The sequence below is a fragment of the Pongo abelii genome, chromosome 7 (genome assembly GCF_028885655.2).
Source record: "Pongo abelii isolate AG06213 chromosome 7, NHGRI_mPonAbe1-v2.0_pri, whole genome shotgun sequence".
Lineage (NCBI taxonomy): Eukaryota > Metazoa > Chordata > Mammalia > Primates > Hominidae > Pongo > Pongo abelii.
This window is the reverse complement of record NC_071992.2, coordinates 148,968,686-148,991,455: the sequence shown is the minus strand read 5'-3', so window position 1 is coordinate 148,991,455 and position 22,770 is coordinate 148,968,686. Positions and strand designations below refer to the sequence as shown.

Here is a 22,770-nt window from a genome sequence, read left to right as displayed (position 1 = left end):
CTGCATCTTTCTTGTATTCTTTATATCCATGAATCTGTATATGGTTATTTTAAAAATAAAATAAGAGGTGACCCAAGGCTAGCTCTCCAGTGGTCAAGTGATGTCTCTGTCCCTGACTGCAAAGGCTCCAAACACTGTCTTTCTGTGACTTGGTTTCATAGCTTTTACAGAACTGCAAAGTTGCCACTTAAAATGGGCTTTGTCCCTTTTTCCCATTGGCCAGTTGGGGTGGGTGACAGGTCATTCTTCTAATTGCCAGCAAGGAGGAGGAAAACATAAGACAACATCAGACGACAATTCAAGACAACTGGGAGAAGCCATAGACTGTGGCAATTCCCTGCACAGCTGTCCCTAGTCAGACAGATCTCATCACAGTCCCTTCCAGGCTGGGAACCAGGCTGATGCCCCCATCACTCTGGATCCTTACAGGGGGCAACAGGAGAGGGAGTGTCGCTCTTTGTTTCATTCCAGTGTTCCTGATATTGAAGCTTTCTCCTAGGCAGTGGGGCTAAAGTAGCCTAGGCAAGTCAGCCTGGTTATTTGCTCACTTTATCACCTACTGTGAACACCACTACTGTGAGTGGGAGAAGCCTCAGGTCCTGAGTACTTAGCCTGCAGGTCAGACAGAAGGGTTGACTTCAGGATGTCATTTTTTTCCTAAGGCACAAAACCCTCTCCAGCATGTTTAGAGACTGTCTCTAGCAAGATTGTAAAATAAAATTTTCTTTTCATTTTATATATTATTCTCAGTCTTAATGTTTGTCCTAACTTAATAAAATATTTTCAGTTTTAGACTGCAGTATGTGGATGATCTTCTATGGGGAACTGTCAGAAGAGTGACCTTCCAAGTAGAAAATAATTTTGAAGGAATCAGTTGATAGTTAGATTTGCTCTCTGGTTACTCAAGGCCACATAACTGCCTTGTGTAACTGTCAGTTTTGATTTTACATATACATATCAGTAACTACATCTTTAAAAATTTTCCTCATAATATAAATATTAGCAAATTATGGGCCTGAGAATCAATGACATTTTGTATGCAACTGCCAATTGATGGGCCACATGAATTCATGGTCAGCATGGACTTCCTATCCTGCCATCTTGCTGACATCCAGCCTCAATAATTTAAAATAGCCAAATGAACCCATGATTTCCTTCTGCAGACCTGCTCCTCCCATAGTCATCCTTGTCTCAGAAAATGGCGCCATCAACTGATACCCAATTGTTCAAGTCAATGATTAGGAGGCATGCTTAACTACATCTTGCGGGCACCACTACTGAAATATATCCTGAATTCAGTTTCTTAGCACCACCTCCCACCATCACCTCCCATCAAGCCAGTGTCCTCCCCCAACTGGACTACCTTGGACAGCCTTCTCACGGTTTGCCCTGCTCTGTTCTTTCCCCTCTTTGATACTTTCTCCATAGAGAAGCCAGAATGCCCTTTTGTTTACTTTTTTGTTTATAGTTGTGTTTTAAAATATACTTTCTTTCCTATTATGAAATTATGACTGTAGAAATAGAACACAATGTAAAGAAAAAAATAACTCATGGTCGCACTATCTGGATAAACATTTTGTTTCTTTTCAGTCTTTTGTCTGTGCTCGGGTGTAATTATTTCAAAGTGGTTGTTATTTATTTTTTTAAAGAAGTAAATTTTGTAAAATAAAAATGTACATCTTGCAAATAATAGCTTTATTCCCGTGTTGAAACCTACCAATGGCTTTCCATGGCACTTGAAATATATTCAGACTTCTTGTTGTGGCCCAGAAGACTGTGTACAAGGTAGTTTCTGCCTATGTTTCTGATACCTTCTTCCACTTTTCTCCTCTCATATTCTGGACACAGCTTTTTTTTTTTTTCTCTATCTCTCTCTCTTTCTGGAACACAGAAGATTCCAAAAAGGTTCTGAAACACAGGAGGTTCCAATAAGGTTCTGGAATACAGAAGGTTCCAATAAGTTTCTGGAACCTTGTTCCCACCGGCAAGACTTTTGTGTTTTCTGTGCTTTTTCTGCCAAGAGCATTTCTTCCTCTTTCTCTGTTTACATCTGTATTAGTCTGTTTTCACACTGCTATAAATAAATACCTAAGACTGGGTAATTTATAAAGGAAAGAGGTTTAATTGACTCACAGTTCCACATAGCTGGGGAGACCTCCAGATCATGGTGGAAGGTAAAGGGGAAACAAACTTGGACCATGGCGGCAGGAGAGTGTGTGAGGGAGCCAGAAAGACTACCATTTATCAAACCATCAGATCTCGTGAGAATTCACTCATTATCACAAGAACATCATGGGGGAAACCACCACCATTCTTGGTACCAATTTCCTGTGTTATTCCATTCTCACACTGCTGTAAAGAACTGCCCCAGACTGGGTAATTTATAAGGAAAAGAGGTTTAATTGACTCACAGTTCTGCATGGCTTGGGAGGCCTCAGGAAACTTACAATCGTGGTGGAAGGGGAAGCAGGCGCATCTTACATGGCAGCAGGTGAGAGAGCGTATGAAGGAAGTGAAGGGGGAAGAGCCCTTTATAAAACCATCAGGTCTCCTGAGAACTCCCTCACTATGAAGAGAATAGCATGGGGGAAACTGCCCCCATGATCTAATCACCTCCCTCCCTCCACACAGGGGGATTACAGGTCCCTCCTTGACACATGGGGATTACAATTCCAGATGATATTTGGGTGGAGACACAGAGTCAAACCATATCAGCATCTGTCTCCTTTGTATTATGCAGGTTTGGGCTCAAATGTTACATTTTTAGAAGGACTTTTTTTTGAATACCAGAGCTAATATAGCCAGTCACAATCTCTCAGTCATCTTTCTCAGCCATATTACTTGGTTTATTTGATCATAGTATTGATTACTGTATGAAATGGCCGTATTTGTTAAATTTTGTATGATTTGTCTTTACCTATCTAAATGTGGGGATTATGAGAGTAGAGACCTTGATTCAGCCAATGACTGGAATAGTACTTGCCTTCTGGTAAATAAATATTACAACAAATAAATATTAGTTGAAGAATGAAACCCCCAAATGTCCTTATTCATTCCTTATCTGATTTTTTTAATATTTTCTGTCAGCCAGCCAGTCATTTGCTTATTATTTTATTCTGCTTATTATTTGTATAATAAGCAGAAGTTTTGGCTTTGGTGAATTCTCATATGTTATTTTATTTCTATTTTGGTGATTACTTCCTTTTTCCTATTTATGAAATATTTAGCTTTAAAGATATTCTCCCACATTTTCTTTTAGAAGCTTTACCCTTTTAGCTTTTACCTTTAAGTCTGGGATTCATTTCAGATGGATTTTTATGGATGGTATATAGTACTGGTTAAGGGTCATTTTTTTTCTCTTATGGATTTGAAGATCTAGCCCAAAAGATTTTACTTTCCCCATTGAGTTGCTTCGGCACCTTTGTCAAAACTCAATGGCCTCATAAAGAAGGGTCTATTTTTAAGCCTGTGTTTTTTTCCATTGATCTCTTTATTCTTATGCCAATACTACCCTATGCTAATAATTTTAGCTTTATAATAAACCTTCAAGGCTGCAATTCTTATGACTTTGTTTCTTTTTGATGATCATTTTGTCTATTATTTGTATTTGTATATAAATTTAGGAATCAGCTTATCGATTTTCATACAAAATCATGGTTGGGATGCTAATTAGGATTTTATTGAATCTGTAGGTCGATCTGGGAAGATCTGACATCTTAACATTATTAAGTTTGCCAGCGTATGGTCATGAGATTTCTCTCTATGGGTGTTCTAAAATTTGTCTCTCAACAGCAATTTCTCATTTTCAAGGTAAAAGTCATTGGGCATTACATATATATATATATATATGAACATATATGTATGTATATATTCTTTGAAGTTTATTATTTTTATCTGTCAGAAACTTCTATCATACTGAACAAATATCTTTTTTTACTGAGCTCAATAGGAAGTTTGGAACACTTACTTTACTTGATTTCTCCATCGTATGAGATACTGTTGGATTCTCCTCCTCCTTTTAATCTTGCTCTTAGTTTTATATAATCACATACACCTTTCTTCTACCTTTTTGTCCATTCTTTTGCAGTCTTTTTTTTGTAAGTACATCTTCCTTTGCTCATTCCTTAAATGTTCACTTTCTTTTGTGTTTCTTACTCAACTCTCCTCATTCTTACCCTCTCCTGATTGATCTTATCCATTGAATTGGCTTCAGTTACTTCCTAAATATGATGGACTTTTAAATATGTATCTGCAGGATTTTCAGTTAAAATCTGAAGTCTATTTCCCTTCCAAACTTACTATACCTCCCAAATCCCTTTCATCCACCCACTTGAAATCATCTTTGTCATCTCCCTCTATCTTCACTCTTTACATTCAAGTCTGCTAGATTTTACCTCCTTCAGACCTCAAATTCATTCTTTCTCTTTATTGCCACTGTCTTTGTCTTGACAGAGATAACAATCATCTCTTACCTTATTACTACAATGGTATTATAAATAGACTTCCTCTTTTCATATTTTATTTCAATATATACTTTGCTTTCCAGCAACCTTCCAAAAATGCAAACTTTATGGTGCCAGTTTCTCCTTTTATAAAGCCTATTAATGAGGTCCCTCTCATCTTTAGAATAAAGTCCTAACTGCTCAAATGGCCTACAATTCCTGCATGCTGTAGACCCTGCTTACATCCACAACCTCAGCTCCTACTGTCTCGCCTTCTAAAGCCCATGCACTAGGAATATGGAACAGCTTACAGTTCCAGGAACTTGCTATTCTTTCTTACCTTTTTGCAAGTTTTTCCTTCTCTGTGAGAGGCACTTTTCCTCCTTGCAACTGGATATTCCTTTTCTAGCTCAGATAACACTCCCTTGGGAAATTTCCCTGAGCCCCCAAAGCTAGGATATGTCTGTCCACAATGCTCCTACAGCACCCTGTGTTTATTCTCTGTCGTAGTATTGATCTCACTGCCCTAAAGCTGTGTGCTGACTTGTTTTCTCTTCTACTAAACCATAAGCTCCCGGAAACAAGTAATGTGTCTAGTTCAGTGGCGTGTTGTAAGAACTCAAAAAAATACCTACTGATTGAAATTGAGTGAATAAATAAATGTATATTTTATAATAAAATTGGAGGATATTGGCTGTTTGGAAAACATTAGTTCATCAAATACACCAGACACCAAAATAAATTTCATATGGATTTTAAAGAATTAAGCATTATTTTAAAAGCATTAAGAAAATAAATAAAGATAAATATCTACTTTCGTTCTTTAAAGGATTTTCTAAACATAAAATAATTTTAAAAATCACCAATGAAAAGCAATAATTTTAATTATTTACAATCTACAATAATTAAATAATTATTTCATTATTTACAATGTAAGAGTTGTATGTCAAAACCTACTGTTCAGTAAATACTTTTTGTTCACTTGCATTTCATCTATGTGTTTATTTATTCAACAAATAATTGTTGAGGGCTTACCATGTGCCCAACAGAGAACTTCCTGTCCTCATGAAGTTTACATTTTAGTGAGGTAAAATAAACAAGTTAAGATACAATTTTTTTAATGCTGATATGTCTCATTGCCAGAAAAATAAACCACAAAAGACTAAAGAAGGATATGTGTAAATTCATAAAAGTATTTCAGAAAACAATTAAAACTCTAATAGAAAGGTGGGAAACGACAGTTACAAAAGAAACACAAAAGATATGAGAAATTTCCATTATATATTATAATAAAATATTATATGTTTCATCTTATCAAAGATTTAAAAACTTTTTACTGCTTTTTTATTTTTAAATAGATAATATATATTTACAGGACAGAATCCAAAAGTATTAAGTAACTTACAGTACAAAGCAAGCCTTCCTTTAATCTGTCTTCGTCAACCATCTAATTCTTTCTAGAAGCAACCACTCCTGCCAAATTCCTATTTAAAAAAAAAAAGTTTTTTAGTTCAGTGCTAATGAGGGTTCATTGAAAGAGTACTCTCATAAACTGCTAGAGAAAATAGGAAATGATTTAATCTTTTTGGGAATAAAATTATTGACACATATCAAGCCTTAAAATGTACATTATGACTTAATAATTCTAAATTTGGATTCTCTCCTAACAGAATAGTTAGGTATATCATACAATATACAATTTATGTACATGGGTAGACACCATGATATAAGAAATTGGAAACTATCTAACTATTCAAAACCAGTCCATTAAACGATAGTGCACACATAAAATGGAGTGTTATACAATTATTATCTCTCATCTGTAGATCAAAGTATATAATTTTGAGTAGCAATGTAAAATATTTCATCATTGCAGTGACCACGTTTTTCTGGTTCATCCACAGCATCCCAGCTCCTAGAACAATTTCTGGGACACTATAGGCATGTTGTAAATGTGGGTTGTATAAATTAAATTGCATTCAGAAAAGCCTGGAAGCTGCAGTATCAGCTAAGACTGTTTTCAAAACTCACCTAATCTAAGAATCACCTGGAGAGAGCTTGCTAAAAACTAGATTCCCAGACCACTATCTACAGATTCTAACTAGAAGGTGTGGGAATCTTGTTTTAATGAGCACCCCAAGGTGTGAGAAACACAACATAAATAAGAAAGGGTCTAATGAGAAATCAGGAAACACCTGAGTATTGAAATGTATACAGTACAGGATTTATAAGGGAATTTATTGTTTAGAAGTAATTCAGGAAACATATTACACAGGTAATAGGAGATTTGAGAAGTCAAAGAAAGGAAAAAATGTGTACCATCAGGAAGTTATCACTATTCCTGGGACAGAGGGAGAAGTTGGTGTTGGCAGAAAGCAAACACCAAGGTCACCTGGAAAGGTCACCTGAAAGAAACCAAAACTGCAGTAGCCCTCTTGGGCAGGGCCTGGAGCCACAGAGTAGACTCTACCACTGCTGGAGAAGTTGCTGATGCAGACAGGGGTTGTGAAAACATGTAGGGTTCTTGGCCCTCCAGCTTCCCTCCATTGCCTCCCATTGCCCAGGCCCAGGTGGAAGCCAGTTAACATGGAAGGCCAGCAGGGTTCTGTGGATAGTGATAGTGAAGCCAGCAGGGTTCTGTCTGCCTGTGATTTACAGAGCAGAGCAAAGACAGGGCGGGCAATGGATATGAGGACAAACAGGTTCAGCACCTGTACTATGCATTAAGACACCATGTCACACCCACATGAAAATACTGCAAAGGTCTGCACTGAAGAGTGTAAAAATCATTTATTAATGTTCAGTTCATTTTAAGAAACCATCCCCTTAACCTTCATGTTAACTTTCATGATCTTCCACTCTGGGGCACTTGTGGATAATGGATTGTATTTCATGCTAATGACCCCTTTTAAGAGGATCTATAAATGCTAAGTGATCTTAAATGCAGAGTCCAAGACCTACCTCCTATGAGACAGTGGTCTGCTGGAGAAATGGTGGTCTGTAGGCAAACTAAAGCCCAACAGAACAGCACAATTAGCCAATGATTCGAATGTGTGAATTTGTAGAATCTCTGTGACAGTCATTATGCACATTTAGACGGTTTCCCGATAGGATTGTGTGTCATGAGTATTTTCAGAGTGAGGTTGGGTGCAGAAACAGAAATTTGACTAAAATAGTCTAAACAGAAAGGAAAGTATTTTTATCTGGGTAGGCAAGAGAAAAAGACACTTTTCAAAAGCTATCACTCCACTGGAGTTAGTATTTTTGTTAACATCACATACCTTGTCTAAGGAAAATAAGGACGTGTGTAAAATACTACTCTTGAGCTGAGGTGGGTAACTGTGTGGCTTGGGAAGAAAGCACTGCAAAGTTCTCATCACCGCTTATGCAAAGTCCAAGGGTCATGAAATAAATTCCCCCAAATCTCTCTTTTGTCTGTTTTTCAGCCTTCTCTCCAGCTACAGTCTGCCACATATTTCGTGCTGGTTTGTGTGGTCATTTACTTTCCTGTCTCTGCTTATGCTTGTTTTCTCTTTCTGGAATATTCCTCATCTGCTACATGACTTACATCTTCTGGAAAATTCCTACTTATCCTTTAAAATTCATATCAAACCTCACAGCCCCCAATAAGTCTTTTAATGGCCATTAGGCACATTTAGACAGCATCACAACAGGATTGATGTGGATTTGTGTCCCCACCCAAGTCTCATGTTGAAATGTAATGCCTAATGCTGGAGATGGAGCCTGGTGGGAGATGGTTGGATCATAGGGGCAGTTTCTAATGGTTTAGCACCATCCCCCTAGTGCTGTGTGGTAGAGTTCTCTTGAGATCTGGTGGTCTAAAAGTGTGTAGCACCTCCTTCCTCTCTCTCTTGCTCCTACTCCTGCCATATGAGACATGCCTGCTTCCCCTTCACTTTCTGCCATGATTGTAAGTTTCCTGAGGCCTTCCCAGAAGCTGATGCCACCATGTTTCCTATATAGTCTGCAGAGCCATGAGTCAGCTAAACCTCTTTTATTTATAAATTACCCAGTCTCAGGTATTTCTTTATAGCAATGTGAGAACAGATTAAAATACCTTATTTGATTTCTGCTCTCTATCCTTTCTAGCACGGCTCCTTCCCTTGGGCTTCCATAGTAGTCTATGCATATATCTAGCAGTTGTACTTTTTTCAATGTATTCTAACTGTTTATATATCTTTCTTCCTCATGAGATGATCAGGAATAACTTTTAATCCATCATTCCATATCTGCCTCTCAGTCCTATGCTTGGCATATAACAGATGCTCAGTAAATATTTCTTGGAGCAGATTTAATGGAGGTAATAGTTGAAACTGTGGGAGAAAGTGAAATATCCAAGAGAAAGATAAATTTATTGTGATTTTCATGTTTACTTTTATTTAAGAAGCCAGGCTAAACTCACAGGAAAATGTTAAAGTAGATTGATTTATGTTTCCTTTCTTAACAAGTATTCCTGATTATATTCATTTCCTTTGTTCATTCCCTCTTAATTTACAAGTAGCATGTCCTCATCTGAAATGGAGTTATTGTTTGCTCATTTTTATTTAAATTCACTTAAATATTAAGTTGAATCATAAGAAATCATTTTTTATGGGTCAAACATAGATAGTGGCAATTTTTATGGTTCAACCCAAAGTATAAGGATTCAGAGCTAAGTAGCTTCATTGCATCAGTTTACTGTATTTTTACACAGCTCACATAGTCTACGTTTCTTGGTATGAGTAACTTTTATAGTTGTTATAGATCGTCTCAATGCAGGTGCTGCCTCGGGACGTAATGAAACTTCAACCCAGGTACTATTTAAGCAAAAGTTGGAAAGTCATGCATCAGAAAAGCCTCAGAATGGACTTTTGTATTCTGTAGAAAAGTGAACTCTGTTACTGCCTCCATGTTCACTCCCAACTTTCAATTGCATGGCTCTATGAGAGTTAAAATAATGTAACATTATTAAAATGTTAATTTGTTCCTTTATGCCTATCCCACAATTGAATTTTCAAGTAGTTGATTACATTTCTCTCTGTGGATTCAGGAAACTGTTAGTCTCACATTATCTAATTTACTAAACATGTTTTGGCCCTTACAACTTTTCCATTAGTCATTCCTAAATACATTTAGCACAAATGAATAAGACCATGTTTGATATTAATGAGCATTGCTTCCTGGAGGAAGAGCAACCCAGGACTGCAGGTAGAGTGGGAAACCAAATGTTACGATTCCAAAACCTTGGAACACTGAACCTATAGTCCTCTGCTTGGGCAAATTCGATCTTATCAGAAAAGGTAACCTACTATTAATATGAATGTTGGCATTAAGATGAATTTCAGTGTTATTATGAATGTTGGTGTTAATATTTTGCTTATAGCTGACTCCTTAATTCCTTCTAACTTTTAAGCTTAAAACAATCTTTGAAACTAAATGAGCTGAAAATACCTTTTAAAAAGAAGAAACACATTTAGATTCTGGTGCACAGCAAATTCCCTGTGAATAAAAGTTCCAAATTTGTGATTCTATTCGCATTTCCATAAACACAGAGTCTTTGTGCTTATTATGTGACAAATAACAGTGTTAGAAATGGGGTGTTTTAAGGCTCTAATTATGCATATGCTCCCATTCTCATTGGTGCATGTATTGCAATGTAAAGCTGTACAAAACTTGTACTTTGGGTTCAAGAGCTTTTTTTAAGCTGATATTTTTTTAAGCTGATATTTTAATGAATTTTAACTAACATTGACCTCATTTAAAGGAATTAAAATATTAAGAAATTTAAAAGGTGCTAAGGTGCCATTGCTCCTTGGGAAGCAGATTCTGAAATGCAGACGAGCATGCAAAATATGTATTAAGAAGTGCCCTGGGGGTCAACACCTGGAAAGGGAGGGAAGAAGCCAAGGGTGGAGAAAGGGAGAAGTTGAGCTGTGTTGCAGGCCCAACAAAGGTCTCAGTCAACATCCCAGTGAGTTCCCTGGCCAACCTGAGTCTTTTCAATTGGCCAAATCAGGCACAGGGGAGTATCCTCTAGATCTCACATTGATCAGAGAGATTGGATTGTAGACCCCCAAGTTCTCACACTTACATGAGAGTTCCAGGTCCCAGGCATGGTAAGGAAGGAGGAAAGAGTTCCAGAACTGAAAAGACCATGTGGTCTAGACCACAGAGGAATTATGGGTAGTTGGTATGGACAAAGTCATTCACACCTGAAGAAGAATCCTGGTAGCCCATCACATGACCAACACACATGGGTTTGAGGCTGGCTGTGATTATGTTCCTATCCCTCTTGCTAAATAAACAAATTCAAATTAATTAAAATTTAATAAAATCAAAACTTGAGTTTCTAAGTTGCACTAACTGCATTTCAAGTGCTTAGTAGCCACAGGCAGCTGGCAGCTATTGTGTTGGATAGCACAGAGCATTTCCACCAGACATATTGAGATACTAGGAAATATTGAAAAACAGAATTGCAGAAAATTTTGCTGGACAGCACTGCTCCACATGTATTACACAGCCACATCTCTTGGAGGTCTTGCTGCCTCCCTGGGATACTTCCAGGAGGAGGCCCCTTCCCCCCATTCTCTCTCTCCTTCTCTAAATCTAAGGAGAGTCTCTTTTTAGTCTCCATAAAACATTAAGAAATACCTTCTTAATTCTACTTTTTAAATTTATAACTGACATGAATCTGATTTGGTTAACTATAACTGGAATCAATAGCAACTGAAAAGTGTTTTCATTCCCTTAAGGGAAGGCCAGGATATCAGGAAATATTTAGATTCATCCCACTCATTCAGTTAAAGAAAAAGAAGAAAACCAGTTGTTTTCATATTTAAACCATATAGACATTCATACCCTGCCAAAGTAACATCCACAAATATAACATTGGTCAGCAAAAAATTAATGGAAAGCAATAAAATTACATTAAGTCTATTTTAAAACCTAGAAAATACAACATTTTAGACTTAGCCTACTCCAAAATAAACCATGTTTGATAATACAAACCTTTCCATGAGTCACCTTCTATTAAAGAAGTAAACATTGTTTTGGTAGCTTTAGTTGCCAATTCTTCCGTAGCATTCTTCTATGAGTTTTATAATGTAGACTACATCGCTTTTGAAACATTTCTGAACAAACCCTTCTAGCCTTGGTATTTAATGTCTTTAGTAGCATTCGTTATTTTTTTCTTCTGGAGCTTCAGCAAAAGTCTTGCCATCCACTTGTGACGTTAAGGGTATTATTTTCCCCCAGTCTAGTGTTCAAAGCTTATATTGAAAGGGTGGAGCTGAAGATCTTTCCACATCGCACATATGCCCTCCCATGAGACCCATGGGAAGAGGAAGATGTACTTCTTATGTTCATGGTCTCCAGTGAAAGGGAGCTGAATGGCATCACACATCCATACACATTTTGCATTTTTAGAAAATATAATTGAAAATTATACAACTGCACCATGTAAAAGACTAGTCTTGCACCACTGTATGATGTTGACACAGGAAAAGGACTGCCATCTAGGAGTGGGCATTCATCAGAGCCCAAACCTCCCCGAGTTTGATGCTGCAGTCTCAGATGGGGAATCATTTCTTCATTGGTTCATTCATCATTTATTTATTGAAGCATACACATGATAAACAATGGGCTAGGCTTTGGGGATTTATTGGAGCCTATAACCAAGAATCTCTAATTAAATAAGGAACAAATTACCCCATGTATTAATATGATTAAGTGCCCAACACTTCAGTCTAGTAAAGCTTAGATACGAGAATGTGGCTTAGTGTTAAGGCTAAATTGGGGCTCCCAATGCCCGTCCCAAATATATACTGTAAGTTGAGATACATGCCTGAGCACATGGGAGGCAGACAATGATAGACCCTTGAAGTCCAAGCCTAGTCTTTTCCTTAATCAGTCGCATGAACCTGGATCACAGCTGTGCAGCACACCAAGTCTCAGGCAGAACAGAGAAAGGCGGATAGCCCTCACCCTTGAGATAATGACCCTGCCCATTAGAGAGATGAGGCGGGTGAATGAGTCATTCCCCTGCCATAGAGAAGGACCTGGTGAGGGTGGAGAGGGGAATGGGACACCCACTCCAGGTCACTCCTTGAAAACAAAAGGCAGACCCCATATTGGGCAGACCCAGGCAACATGAGAAGAGAGTTTTTAAACTTCTTCTGCTAGCAATCCCTGTCTCATAGGAATGTTGAGGGGTGGAGAAATTAAGTGAAATACAGTGTCGATATTGTTAGGTGTGTGCCTAGCACATAGTTGGAGTCTGACAAGTAGCAGCAGGTTCTCTTTTCCTTCCCCTCTCTGATGTCTTAGGAGTTCCTTGAGAGGAAGTACTGGGTCTGAATAATTTTTGCAGTATGTTTGTTGAATGGAATCATTTTATTTATTGAGACTTCAACGTGCTTAGCATTGAGCTTATTTAGTTTTAAAAATATTAGAATTATAGGACTTTTTAGACCAAAAAGGGGCCTTTCAGATCATAAACCAATTCCTTCATTTTGCAGAGGAAGAAACCAGGGCACAGTGAGCTGGGAGAATGAGGATTCAAGCTCCCATCTCAGAGTGCTTTCCACTTTTCACTAGGAGCACCTCAAAGGCAGTGTTTCCATCACATCTGTATCCCCAATACCCCACAAAAGTATCTGATATGTTGTTGTCTTGTAGATAATATTTGTTAAATACATTGATTCACCATATCTCCTGCTTGGCCTTTGGCAGTTGTAGATAGCTTGTGGCTTCGCAAGACTCTTACAACAGATAACAATTCGTGATATAACCTTCTCTACACTGCATATAGGGGCTTCAAGTTTGAGTCTTTCATGGAATATGTAGAGAAAAAATTAAAATGTTTTAGTATCTTTTAAAATACATATATGTATATTTTTAAAGGTACTTCAAGGAGTAATTCACTACTTGGTGTGTGTTTCATTTTTATTTTAGGTAGGAGAAGTAATCACAGGTGGTCAGCGAGCATTCAAATCTATGAAAACTACCTCGGACAGGAGCAGAGAACAAACAAACACAAGGTACCACCCTCCCAGACTGTCCTTAGCTGTATTATATTGTTCTCTTCATTGTCATTTGTTGGTTGGAATGCAGCTTCCAAAATTGTACAATTATTTAAAGTTCTGAGATGGTTCATTCCATGAATGTTAATGTTTATTTCCCAAACCGTGGACTCTTGCTTTGTAGGGCTCCTGATCCCTAGAATCAAATCTGTGTATATACAGGTCCCAATGTCTCATCATAATGTAACGACTGGTAATTTCAACACCAATGACGGCTAACATTTACCAAGTGCTTGCTTCGTGTCAGGTGCTATTCTGTGTGCTTTACCCATATTAAATACATTTAATCCTCATAATTTTTATGCTCAGTTTCCAGTTAGGGGAGCTGAGGGAGGGAGAAACTTAGAGTGTACTGAAGGTCATGTAGCCATGACATGCTGGGACAACCTTGCTGGTACTGTTGCTGTCACTGCCTCCCTTTTATGATCTGTGTGTCACTCCACAGATGCCTCAACTCTCAGGGGTACTAGGGCCCCTCCTGTCAATTTCCTGACTGTTGGTCATTTTCTGGCCTTTGCTTAAATTCCTTTCCCAACAGGACCCTCACCCTCTCAAGAGAGTATTCATTCCCTTCTTGGTATCCTCTACTGTTAGACAGCCTCTCTCTGTCTCTCTTTGATTCCTAAGTGAAGGTCCAGGCTCTGCTTCCTGGAGACCCTCAGAACCAAGCCAGTCTCCCTTAAGCAATTACATCCCTTAAAGTAATTTGCACAAAGCTCTCCGCTTTCTCAGTTCTTCTCTAGAATGAGATCCCAGTTCTTCCAACTGCCCTTCTGCTTCTTATGATTTTCAGACTCTTATCATCCAGATGGTAAAATCTATTTTGAAGTAAGGCAAACTATCTTTGTGATACAAATGTATATGCTAGAATTACCATCATAAAAATACCTGAACAAGAGCTATATTTATGTGTTGCATAATAAAGCAGTCAGGCATTGGTATATTCAAAGACAACTGCTGAAGTTTTGTAGAGATTTTTAAACATGGGGTTTGTTTGAACAACAGGTATGCAATTGAATTCCTACTGAAAAATGGGTTGCTGTTTTTAACCTTGGAAATCCACTCTATTTCCCAGCTTAGTGATTTCCATTGCACATACAAGATTCACGGGTATTATGTCTATTATGAATATTCACAGTCATAATTAACCCCCAGCAGCATCAACACATGGAAAGAGTCTGAATCTAATTTGTGAGGAATCAGCAATGGAAAGCCAAATCATTGCAAACAGTTCGGAGCTGGTTTTCAGACCCCAGGAAAACTATCATTACTGTGATTACACTTGAGGATTCAAGATGTCTTAGCACGATTCTTCATAGTAGTCCCTCCTGTGGTATTTTTGTAAAGCCTTTCTTTTTCATTTTGATTACTGACAAATGATCACACCACAATCACATGTAAAATGCCTGTGTGAAGGTAGTTTATGGTGCTCCTTAATCACTGGCAAACTCTATTGTGCACGTTATCCCAGCTTCAGGCTGGGCAACCCCATTAACCAAGCAGCTGCCCATTAAAGCTGCTCACAGGGACTGGGGTCAGGCAGGATTGTTGATTTTAGACAAAGGACTGTAGATGCAGCCGTCCACCGGGAGGGCCACAAGAGGCCCCTTGCCCATCTCTTGGTGGAGTGGTTTGTTTCTCATGCTGGGGAGGAAGTGAATGGAGGGGGAGGAGCAACTGGAGTAGGGTTTTATTCATCAGGTCATCAGTGACCTCTTGTGGTCCCATAACACTGTAAAATGAAGGAAGATGCACAAATTCCTCCAAACGAAGGGATTTATTGAGTGCCAACTCTGCATACATGATGCTATGTGTTGTCTGTCTTTCATCTTCAAGAGTAACACTGCAGATAAGTGCTATTATTTCTAATTTACTGAGATTGAGAGATGGCATTTGCCCAAGATGTGAAAGTTGCTAAGTGGTAGAACCAGGATTATAAAACCTCAGGCTTGCCTTCTTCTTCTTCTTCTTTTTTTTTTTTTTTGAGGCAGAGTCTCGCTCTTGCCAAGTGCAGTGGCAGGAGGCTGGAGTGCAGTGGCAGGATCTCGGCTCACTGCAACCTCTGCCTCCTGGGTTCAAGCGATTCTCCTGCCTCAGCCTCCCGAGTAGCTGGGACTACTGGTGCCTGCCACCATACCTGGTTAATTTTTGTGTTTTTAATAGAGACAGGGTTTCACAATGTTGGCCAGGCTGGTCTCAAACTCCTGACCTCCTGTGATCCGCCTGCCTTGGCCTCCCAAAGTGCTGGGATTACAAGTGTGAGCCACCGCACCAAGCCAGGCTTGCCTTCTTAATCTCTTCCTGGTGTCATTTGACGAACAGAAGATTTTGATTTTAAAACAATCAAAATTATTAAACTTTTTTATGGTTAATTATTTTATGTTTGTTCTGTTCTAGAAATTCCATCCTGCCCTGAGGTCATAAAGGTAGTCCTTTATGTTGTAAGGCTTTGTGCTTTTGCTTTTCACATTTAGGTATAATTTGAGGAAACGTCTAATCCATCAGGAATTAAGTTTGTTTAAAGTATGACAATTTAATTTGTTTAAAGTATGACAATTTAATTTTTCCCAGTGTGGGCACCCTACTGTCCCTGTGTTTCTTATTAAGATGGTTATCCTTTCTACATTAGTTACTAAGGCCACCTCTGTCGTAGACCAGGTGTCCATATCTGTATGGGTTTGCCTCTGGTCTCTATTCTGCTCTACTTCCTTAATTTCCATAGTCTTATAATGAGTTTTATAACTGGTAGGAAATGTCCTCTCACCTTATTCTTCTTGAAGAGTGAGTTGGCTAATTTTAGCCCTTTGCACTTACATATATATTTCAGAATCAACTAAGCAATTTTTACTCACATACAAACACACACACAGGTATGTACTGGGATTTTCTTTGGAATTCTATTGGCCATATAGATCAATTTAGAGAGAACAGTTCTTATAGTATTAGTGTCTCTCTGTCCTTTTTTTGATCTTATTTGGTATCTCTTTGTAACTTTTCCATAAGCATACCAATGTTTTATTAATTTTTAGGTGTATGATATTTTGATGCTATCACAAATATATTATTTATTTTATTTTTTTCTCTGTTGCTGGTATATAGACTGCAATTTACTTTTTCATTGTGGTAAAATACACATTACCTCAAATTGACCATTGTAATCATTTAAAAGTGTACAATTCAGTGGCATTTAGTATATTCACAATGTTGTGCAACCATCACCACTAAGTAGTCTACTTTTGTGTTTGATTTTGTAGCCAGCAACTTGACTAATCTCTCTTATTATTTTATTAATGTATCTGTGGGTTCTTTTAGATTTTCTGTATGCCTGCAAAGAACCACAGCTTGCTTGCTTGCTTTCCGATTGATCCTTATCTCTTGTATTTCCTCTTCGTGCCTCACTGCACAGGGAAAGGTTCCAGGATAGTGTTGAGTAGTGGAGTGAGGGCAGCATCTTTGTTGTTCTGCTAAGTCCAGAGGGAAGCTTTCCAGTTTTCCATCTTTTACTAGGAAGTCTGAGACATGTTATTTAAACATAATAATTGTAGTGGTTTTATAGTTCATGTTTTCATATTCCAATATCTGAAGTTTTTATATTTCTATTTCTGTTCTTGTTAATTCTATTGGTTCTCGTGCTTTTTTTTTACCTTGAGTAGTCATCTTTTTTGTTCATTTATTTGTTTTTTTGAGACAGAGTTTCACCTTTTGAGACAGAGTTTTGCCCAGGCTGGAATGCGATGGCATGATCTTGGCTCACTGCAACCTCCGCCTCCCGGTTCAAGCGATTCTTGTGCCTCAGCCCCCTGAGTAGCTGGGACTATAGGCACGTGCCACCACACCCAGCTAATTTTCTGGTATTTTTAGTAGAGACAGGTTTTTGCCATGTTGGGCAGGCTAGTCTCAAACTCCTGGCCTCAAGTGATCCGCCCGCCGCAGCCTCCCAAAGTGTTGGGATTACAGGCACGAGACACTACGCGTGGCCTAGTTGTTTATTTTTTACTGTGAGCTACTGCATATAGAACAGTTCTCTGAGTGACCTTGGACCAACCCTTTCCCCCCACTTTCTTAGTTGTAGTTCACAAGAATAACTGTGGAATGTGCTGGGAATACAACATCTTGAGATAAGAGGGAGCTGGCTAAAATAGCCTCAGTTCTGTTTCAGTTGCCTTCCCCATCTCGGAAACACATGTCCTTCAATGCTTTAGCCCAGTGATCATGTGGTCCAGGGGTATACAATCTAGGATGGGCTGCTTCCTGGGGTCCTTGTGCTGTGGTACAAGTGGGGCATGTGCAGAAGAGATGCCATCTTCTTCCCAGGCAGCTTCCCTGAGCCTTGGGGTGTAGCTCCCAATGCACCTGTGGTTTCTGTTGTCCTCTGCTGCCCGTCTGTAAGTAATAAATCTGCTTCATGTAGCCTGTTGTGTATGGGGGTGTTCTGTTTTACTGGACTCTGGCAAGTTGGTAACCAGTGCACAGGGAACTTGCTTCACACTCCACTGCCTGGGAAAATATTCTGGTGGTTCTTTAGAGGCCTGGGAGGTACTTGGCCAGGGAACATTGGCATGTGCTGCAGAGAAAAACACTGCCAATTTGGAACCACTTTCATCTAAATTCAAGATTGAAGATTTTTAACCAACAGCTGCTGTAAACTTTCTAGCTTGTGGTGACAACTCAGTTTTCCTCTGCCCCACTGAAGCAGCTTTCCTCGAAGTGCCTTGCGGAGGTGAGCAGTGGGCATTTACTTCTCATTCACTCTTAAAACAAGAGAAGCTCTTTGGCACTGCACCGTTATTATGGAGAGGGTGTCCCATTAGACTGCCCGCCTGGCATGCTCAGGGCCTTGGCCTCTGTCTTCAGACTCTGTAAGGTCAGATTGACCAAAGCACAACTTCAAGGGCTCCCCAAGTGCTCTCAGGGCAAAGGTGACTTCAGGCCTCTGCTCCTCCTTCGGAGTTCCCACTTTCCTTGATTTCTGACCTTGCAGTTCCTTGTGATCTTATCAAGTCTTTCATGATCTCAAGAAAGTTTTCAGTGGGAGGTGGGAGTCTTTGGTCCAAATATGCTAGCTTACTAGGAAACCAGAAAAAAGTTCTTTCTTTATGTTTTTTGATAAAAGGAATGAATCTCTGATGTGTTTTGCACTTAGTGATTGATTTTAGGCATTTTCTTTTTTCTTGCTTTCTTCTGTGATGTTAAACCTGTTGATTTTGTCTTCCAGCTATTCTTACTGGATTCTAGAGGTGATGTTTCTGACAGTCAGGTCGTGGGTAAAACCAGTGATGGGCATCTGTCCTAGAGGCCTCTGACATTAAGGTGGGGAAAGCAAAGGTGAAAAGGCCCCTCTCCCCTTTGTTTTGGAGATTATCGTGATCTTCAAGTGCCCCAGGCTTAGCTGCTCACTGTTTTTGACTCCAGAGATCCATGAGTAATTAAAATCCTCTATTATGATTTAGTTCATTCCTCACAACATCTGAATTAGGTGTGCCACAGATAACAATATACTGGCTAAGTTCATGGCTTATTATTGAGACCAGAAATTATGGCCCAGGATATATACTGGGAAATGAGGTAGGCCATTCTTCCTCAAAGTCAAGGACAAAATAATTATAATAGATGAACTTAGATATATACTTAAAACACAAAGATCATAGCCTTTTAAGTAAGAACATAATAATTAAAAAGTAGGGCTTTATTTAATAATGACTATAATGAAGGTGTTTGAACTTCCTACATTTGTTTTGGAATAAGTTTTCCAAACTAGAAAGTGCCTGGCCAGGCATGGTGGCTCACACCCTTAATCCCAGCACTTTGGGAGGCTGAGGCAGGTGGATCACCTGAGGTCGGAAGTTCAAGCAGCCTGGCCATCTTTTGGCAAAACCCCGTTTCTACTAAAAATACAAAAATTAGCCAGGCATGGTGACATGCAACTGTAGCCCCAGCTACTTGGGAGTCTGAGGTGGGAGGATCACTTGAACACAGGAGGTGGAGGTTGCAGTGAGCCAAAATTGCACCACTGCACTCCAGCCTGGGCAACGGAGCAAGGCTCCATCTGAAAAATAAAAATAAAAAAGTGCCATGTCAATGTCAGCGGCTATTGTTATAAACATCATTATTAATTATTTGTACAACTGAATAACTATACTAAATGATAACTATAATTATAAAAACTTAGTCATAACTGGTCTAATTTACCTATGTAAAGATTTACATTAGGTTATGGGATTCCTGGTTCCCAGGGAGATGTTGGCATTCTTTTCCCTATATTTCTGTATGTACTGGTAGATGACATTTGGACATGACTTGTATCAGGATATATTTGGCTACGAGTAATAGAATACCTAAGATAGACTTAAAAATGTAGGATGTTTTATTACCTCAAATAATAATTATTCTGGAAGAAGGTGTTTTTGTAGGTGGTTCGGCAGCTTAGCAGTTAAGAACCCAGGTTAGCATCTTTGTATTGTGTTGGCCTTTACTTGAGTGTCACAGATGAACTCTAGAGTTTCAAATAGCAAATCCTCATACTGGCACCCCCCATAAGAAGGAAGGCTTAGTAGGCAAAGTGGTAGCCTCCAGGATGGTGGTTTCAGTGGGGCATCATGGCTGGAAGGGCACAGTAGGATCTCCTAGAATGCTGATAATGTTCTGCTTCTTAATCCACGGTGCATTCAATTAATGAAAGTTTCACTCTTATGATTTGGGCATTCTGCTATACATGTATTGTGCTCAATAAAAAGGCTTAAAAAGTTATTAAAATCACCACGTAGTAAATGAAATATCTGTGCTTGCCCCAATACTGAGCCTGACCCTCAGCTTCAGCCTCTAATGGACCCCTGTCCCTCTCCCTTCTTCCACATCTGCATCAGTGGGATGGGGAAGGGATGGGGGGCTCAGTGATGGGTGTGAGCACCAGATAAGATTGTGAACATACAGGTTGAGTATCCCTAATCCAAAATGCTTAGGACCAGACTTGTTTTTTATTTTGGATTTGTTTTCAGATAGTGGGATATTTGCATGATACCAGTTCAACATTCCTAACTGGAAAATCTGAAGTGCTCCAATGAGCATTTCCTTTGAGCATTATGTCAGTGCTCAAAAAGGTTTAGATTTGGGGGCATTTTGGATTTTGGAACTTCAGATTAGAGATACCCAACTTATATTGAGAGATGATTAAAAACAGCAACACATCCCTTTCAATTCACCAAAACAACTGGGTCAATTTGGTCAGTCAAATCGTCTCACTTGGGCACATATCATATAGCTTCTTTAAGTACAATAATGATTATATAACATCTCTTTTTGCTAATAACAATAATATTATTTTATCTACTTAGTAAGGTTATTGAGGATAGGAAGACAGCTTTTCATTTTCAGTCTCCAGGACACACACAAACCTGGGTGCATAGTAGGTACTCAGTAAACACTTATTGAATGAACAGGTACATGAATTGTGAGCAGCCAATGAAAGAGAAGGTAAATTATCTTGTTTGTGACAAATAGCAATTAAAGAAAAATTGGAAATTTAGACAACAGGGCAGTAACAAGGAGTAGTGTCAGTGTTCTGTTTTCTAATTACATTTACATGACACTAAATATAGTAAATAGGTTGTTAAACATCATTCCCTTACTTGAAAAAGAAATCGGTCTCTAACTTTCCTAAAAATAAACACACTCCCTACTGCTTGAGTATCTCAAAGTGAAAAGAAAAATGTGGTGGGCGAGGTACCCCAGTTCCCAAGAGTCGTGGCACTGGCACTTGCCACAAAGCCAAAGACTTTCAGCGTCTTACCTTAAACAGTTCTCCAGGCAGCCTCCCCAACAGATTACCTTACCCAGCCATCCAAGCTTCCCTCCCTTACCCAGACCTACCCTCACTGGACTGGGCCAGACACTCCCGCTCCTTCCCCCATCCCCACCTTGGGTACCTCACTCTCTGAAGATAACAGGTTAAGAGTAAGCAGAACAAATGTTTTCTTACCTTTTGTCAGTGTTATCTCTCTGGAATGTTCTTCCTCCTCAAAATCTTGGAAAATACCACCCCCACCCCACCCCCAGTGCCAGGTGCCAAGTTCCCTTACTTTATGATTCCTACCGTAATTCTTTCCAGGTCTTGGTGATGGTTGTCTCCTTGTGCTTCAACCTGGCTTGTTTATCCTACTTGCAGAGCCCTTGCCACACTGGTGCAAAATAGCCCAGTATATGTGTGTCCTCCTCATTTGATTATGGGCACACACCATGTCTTACTCATCTTTAAATTCCTAGCACTAATTACAGCACTGGGCACCTAAAAGATGTGTGCTGAAAAGCATACTGAATTTCATAACGAACTCTTATCCATATCCTAGTACATGTTGACTGATGCCACCCTTTTCCTACATGGCACTGACAGTTACGGAATGCCTGCTGTGTTTCTGGCACTTCTCTATGTCCTTTACATGGATGAACTCATTTGATCTTGACAATGGCCTTATGTTCATTGTCATCCCTATTTTAAAGATGAGGTCTTTGAGGCACAAAGTGGCTGAGTAACTCACAAGGGCCAACAGCTTAGCAGGTAGGAGCCAGGATCTTGCAAGCTACCCTAGACGCTCTACTGCCTTTTGACTTGCAGTAATGAATTTTGTTTCTTGATTACCAGGAAATAAATGAGATGAAAGAGGGCCTAGCAGGTTGTGGGTTTACTGTGTCATAACACAATTGGTTTCAATATTCATGCTGACCTGGAGAACTGTTTGTTTTGATGGATATAAGCTTATGTGCCAAATGTCAAGAATAGAAAACCCCTCTTTATGCTGTGTGTTTGGTACCTAATTTTCTATGAGGAACAGTATGGGTGATGTTAATACCAGAGATTTGGATTCAGTTCCCAGCTAGTTCTGCCTATGTTTATCTGTGGGAACTTGGCTGACTATTCCTCTTGTCCTCCCACTGGGTCTGAGGATTTGATGACACAAGTAAAGGCCTTAGCTTGGGGCTCAACAAAAGGCAGTGTGTCAAGGGTCCCCAAGATGACCCCAGGTTCAGAGATAAATTAGAGGAACTCACAGGACTCAGCATATAATCACACTCATGGCTAAGATTTATTGCAGCAAAAGAATAGGAGGCAAAATCAGCAAAAGGCTAAGTCCAGAAAAAGCCAGGTGCAAGTTTCTAAGAGTCCTTTCCCTGTGGAGTCACACAAGACATGCTTAATTCCTCCCGCAATGGGTTGCAACAACACATGTGAAATGTTGTCCATCAGGGAAGCTCAT

At 39.2% G+C, this 22,770-nt stretch overlaps 1 protein-coding gene across 3 annotated transcripts in view; it reads left to right on the top strand.

Annotated features, from left to right (window-relative positions):
• DNAAF11 (dynein axonemal assembly factor 11) overlaps positions 1-22,770 on the top strand; it is a 111,234-nt gene that overhangs the window by 83,886 nt on the left and 4,578 nt on the right. For 2 of the 3 annotated variants that reach the window (XM_024251101.3, XM_024251100.3), the window contains one exon: positions 13,395-13,480. In XM_024251101.3, coding sequence (XP_024106869.1) covers positions 13,395-13,480 — 86 coding nt within the window. The remainder of the gene's footprint in view (positions 1-13,394; positions 13,481-22,770) is intronic. The other variant, XM_054518830.2, reaches the window with a different exon arrangement.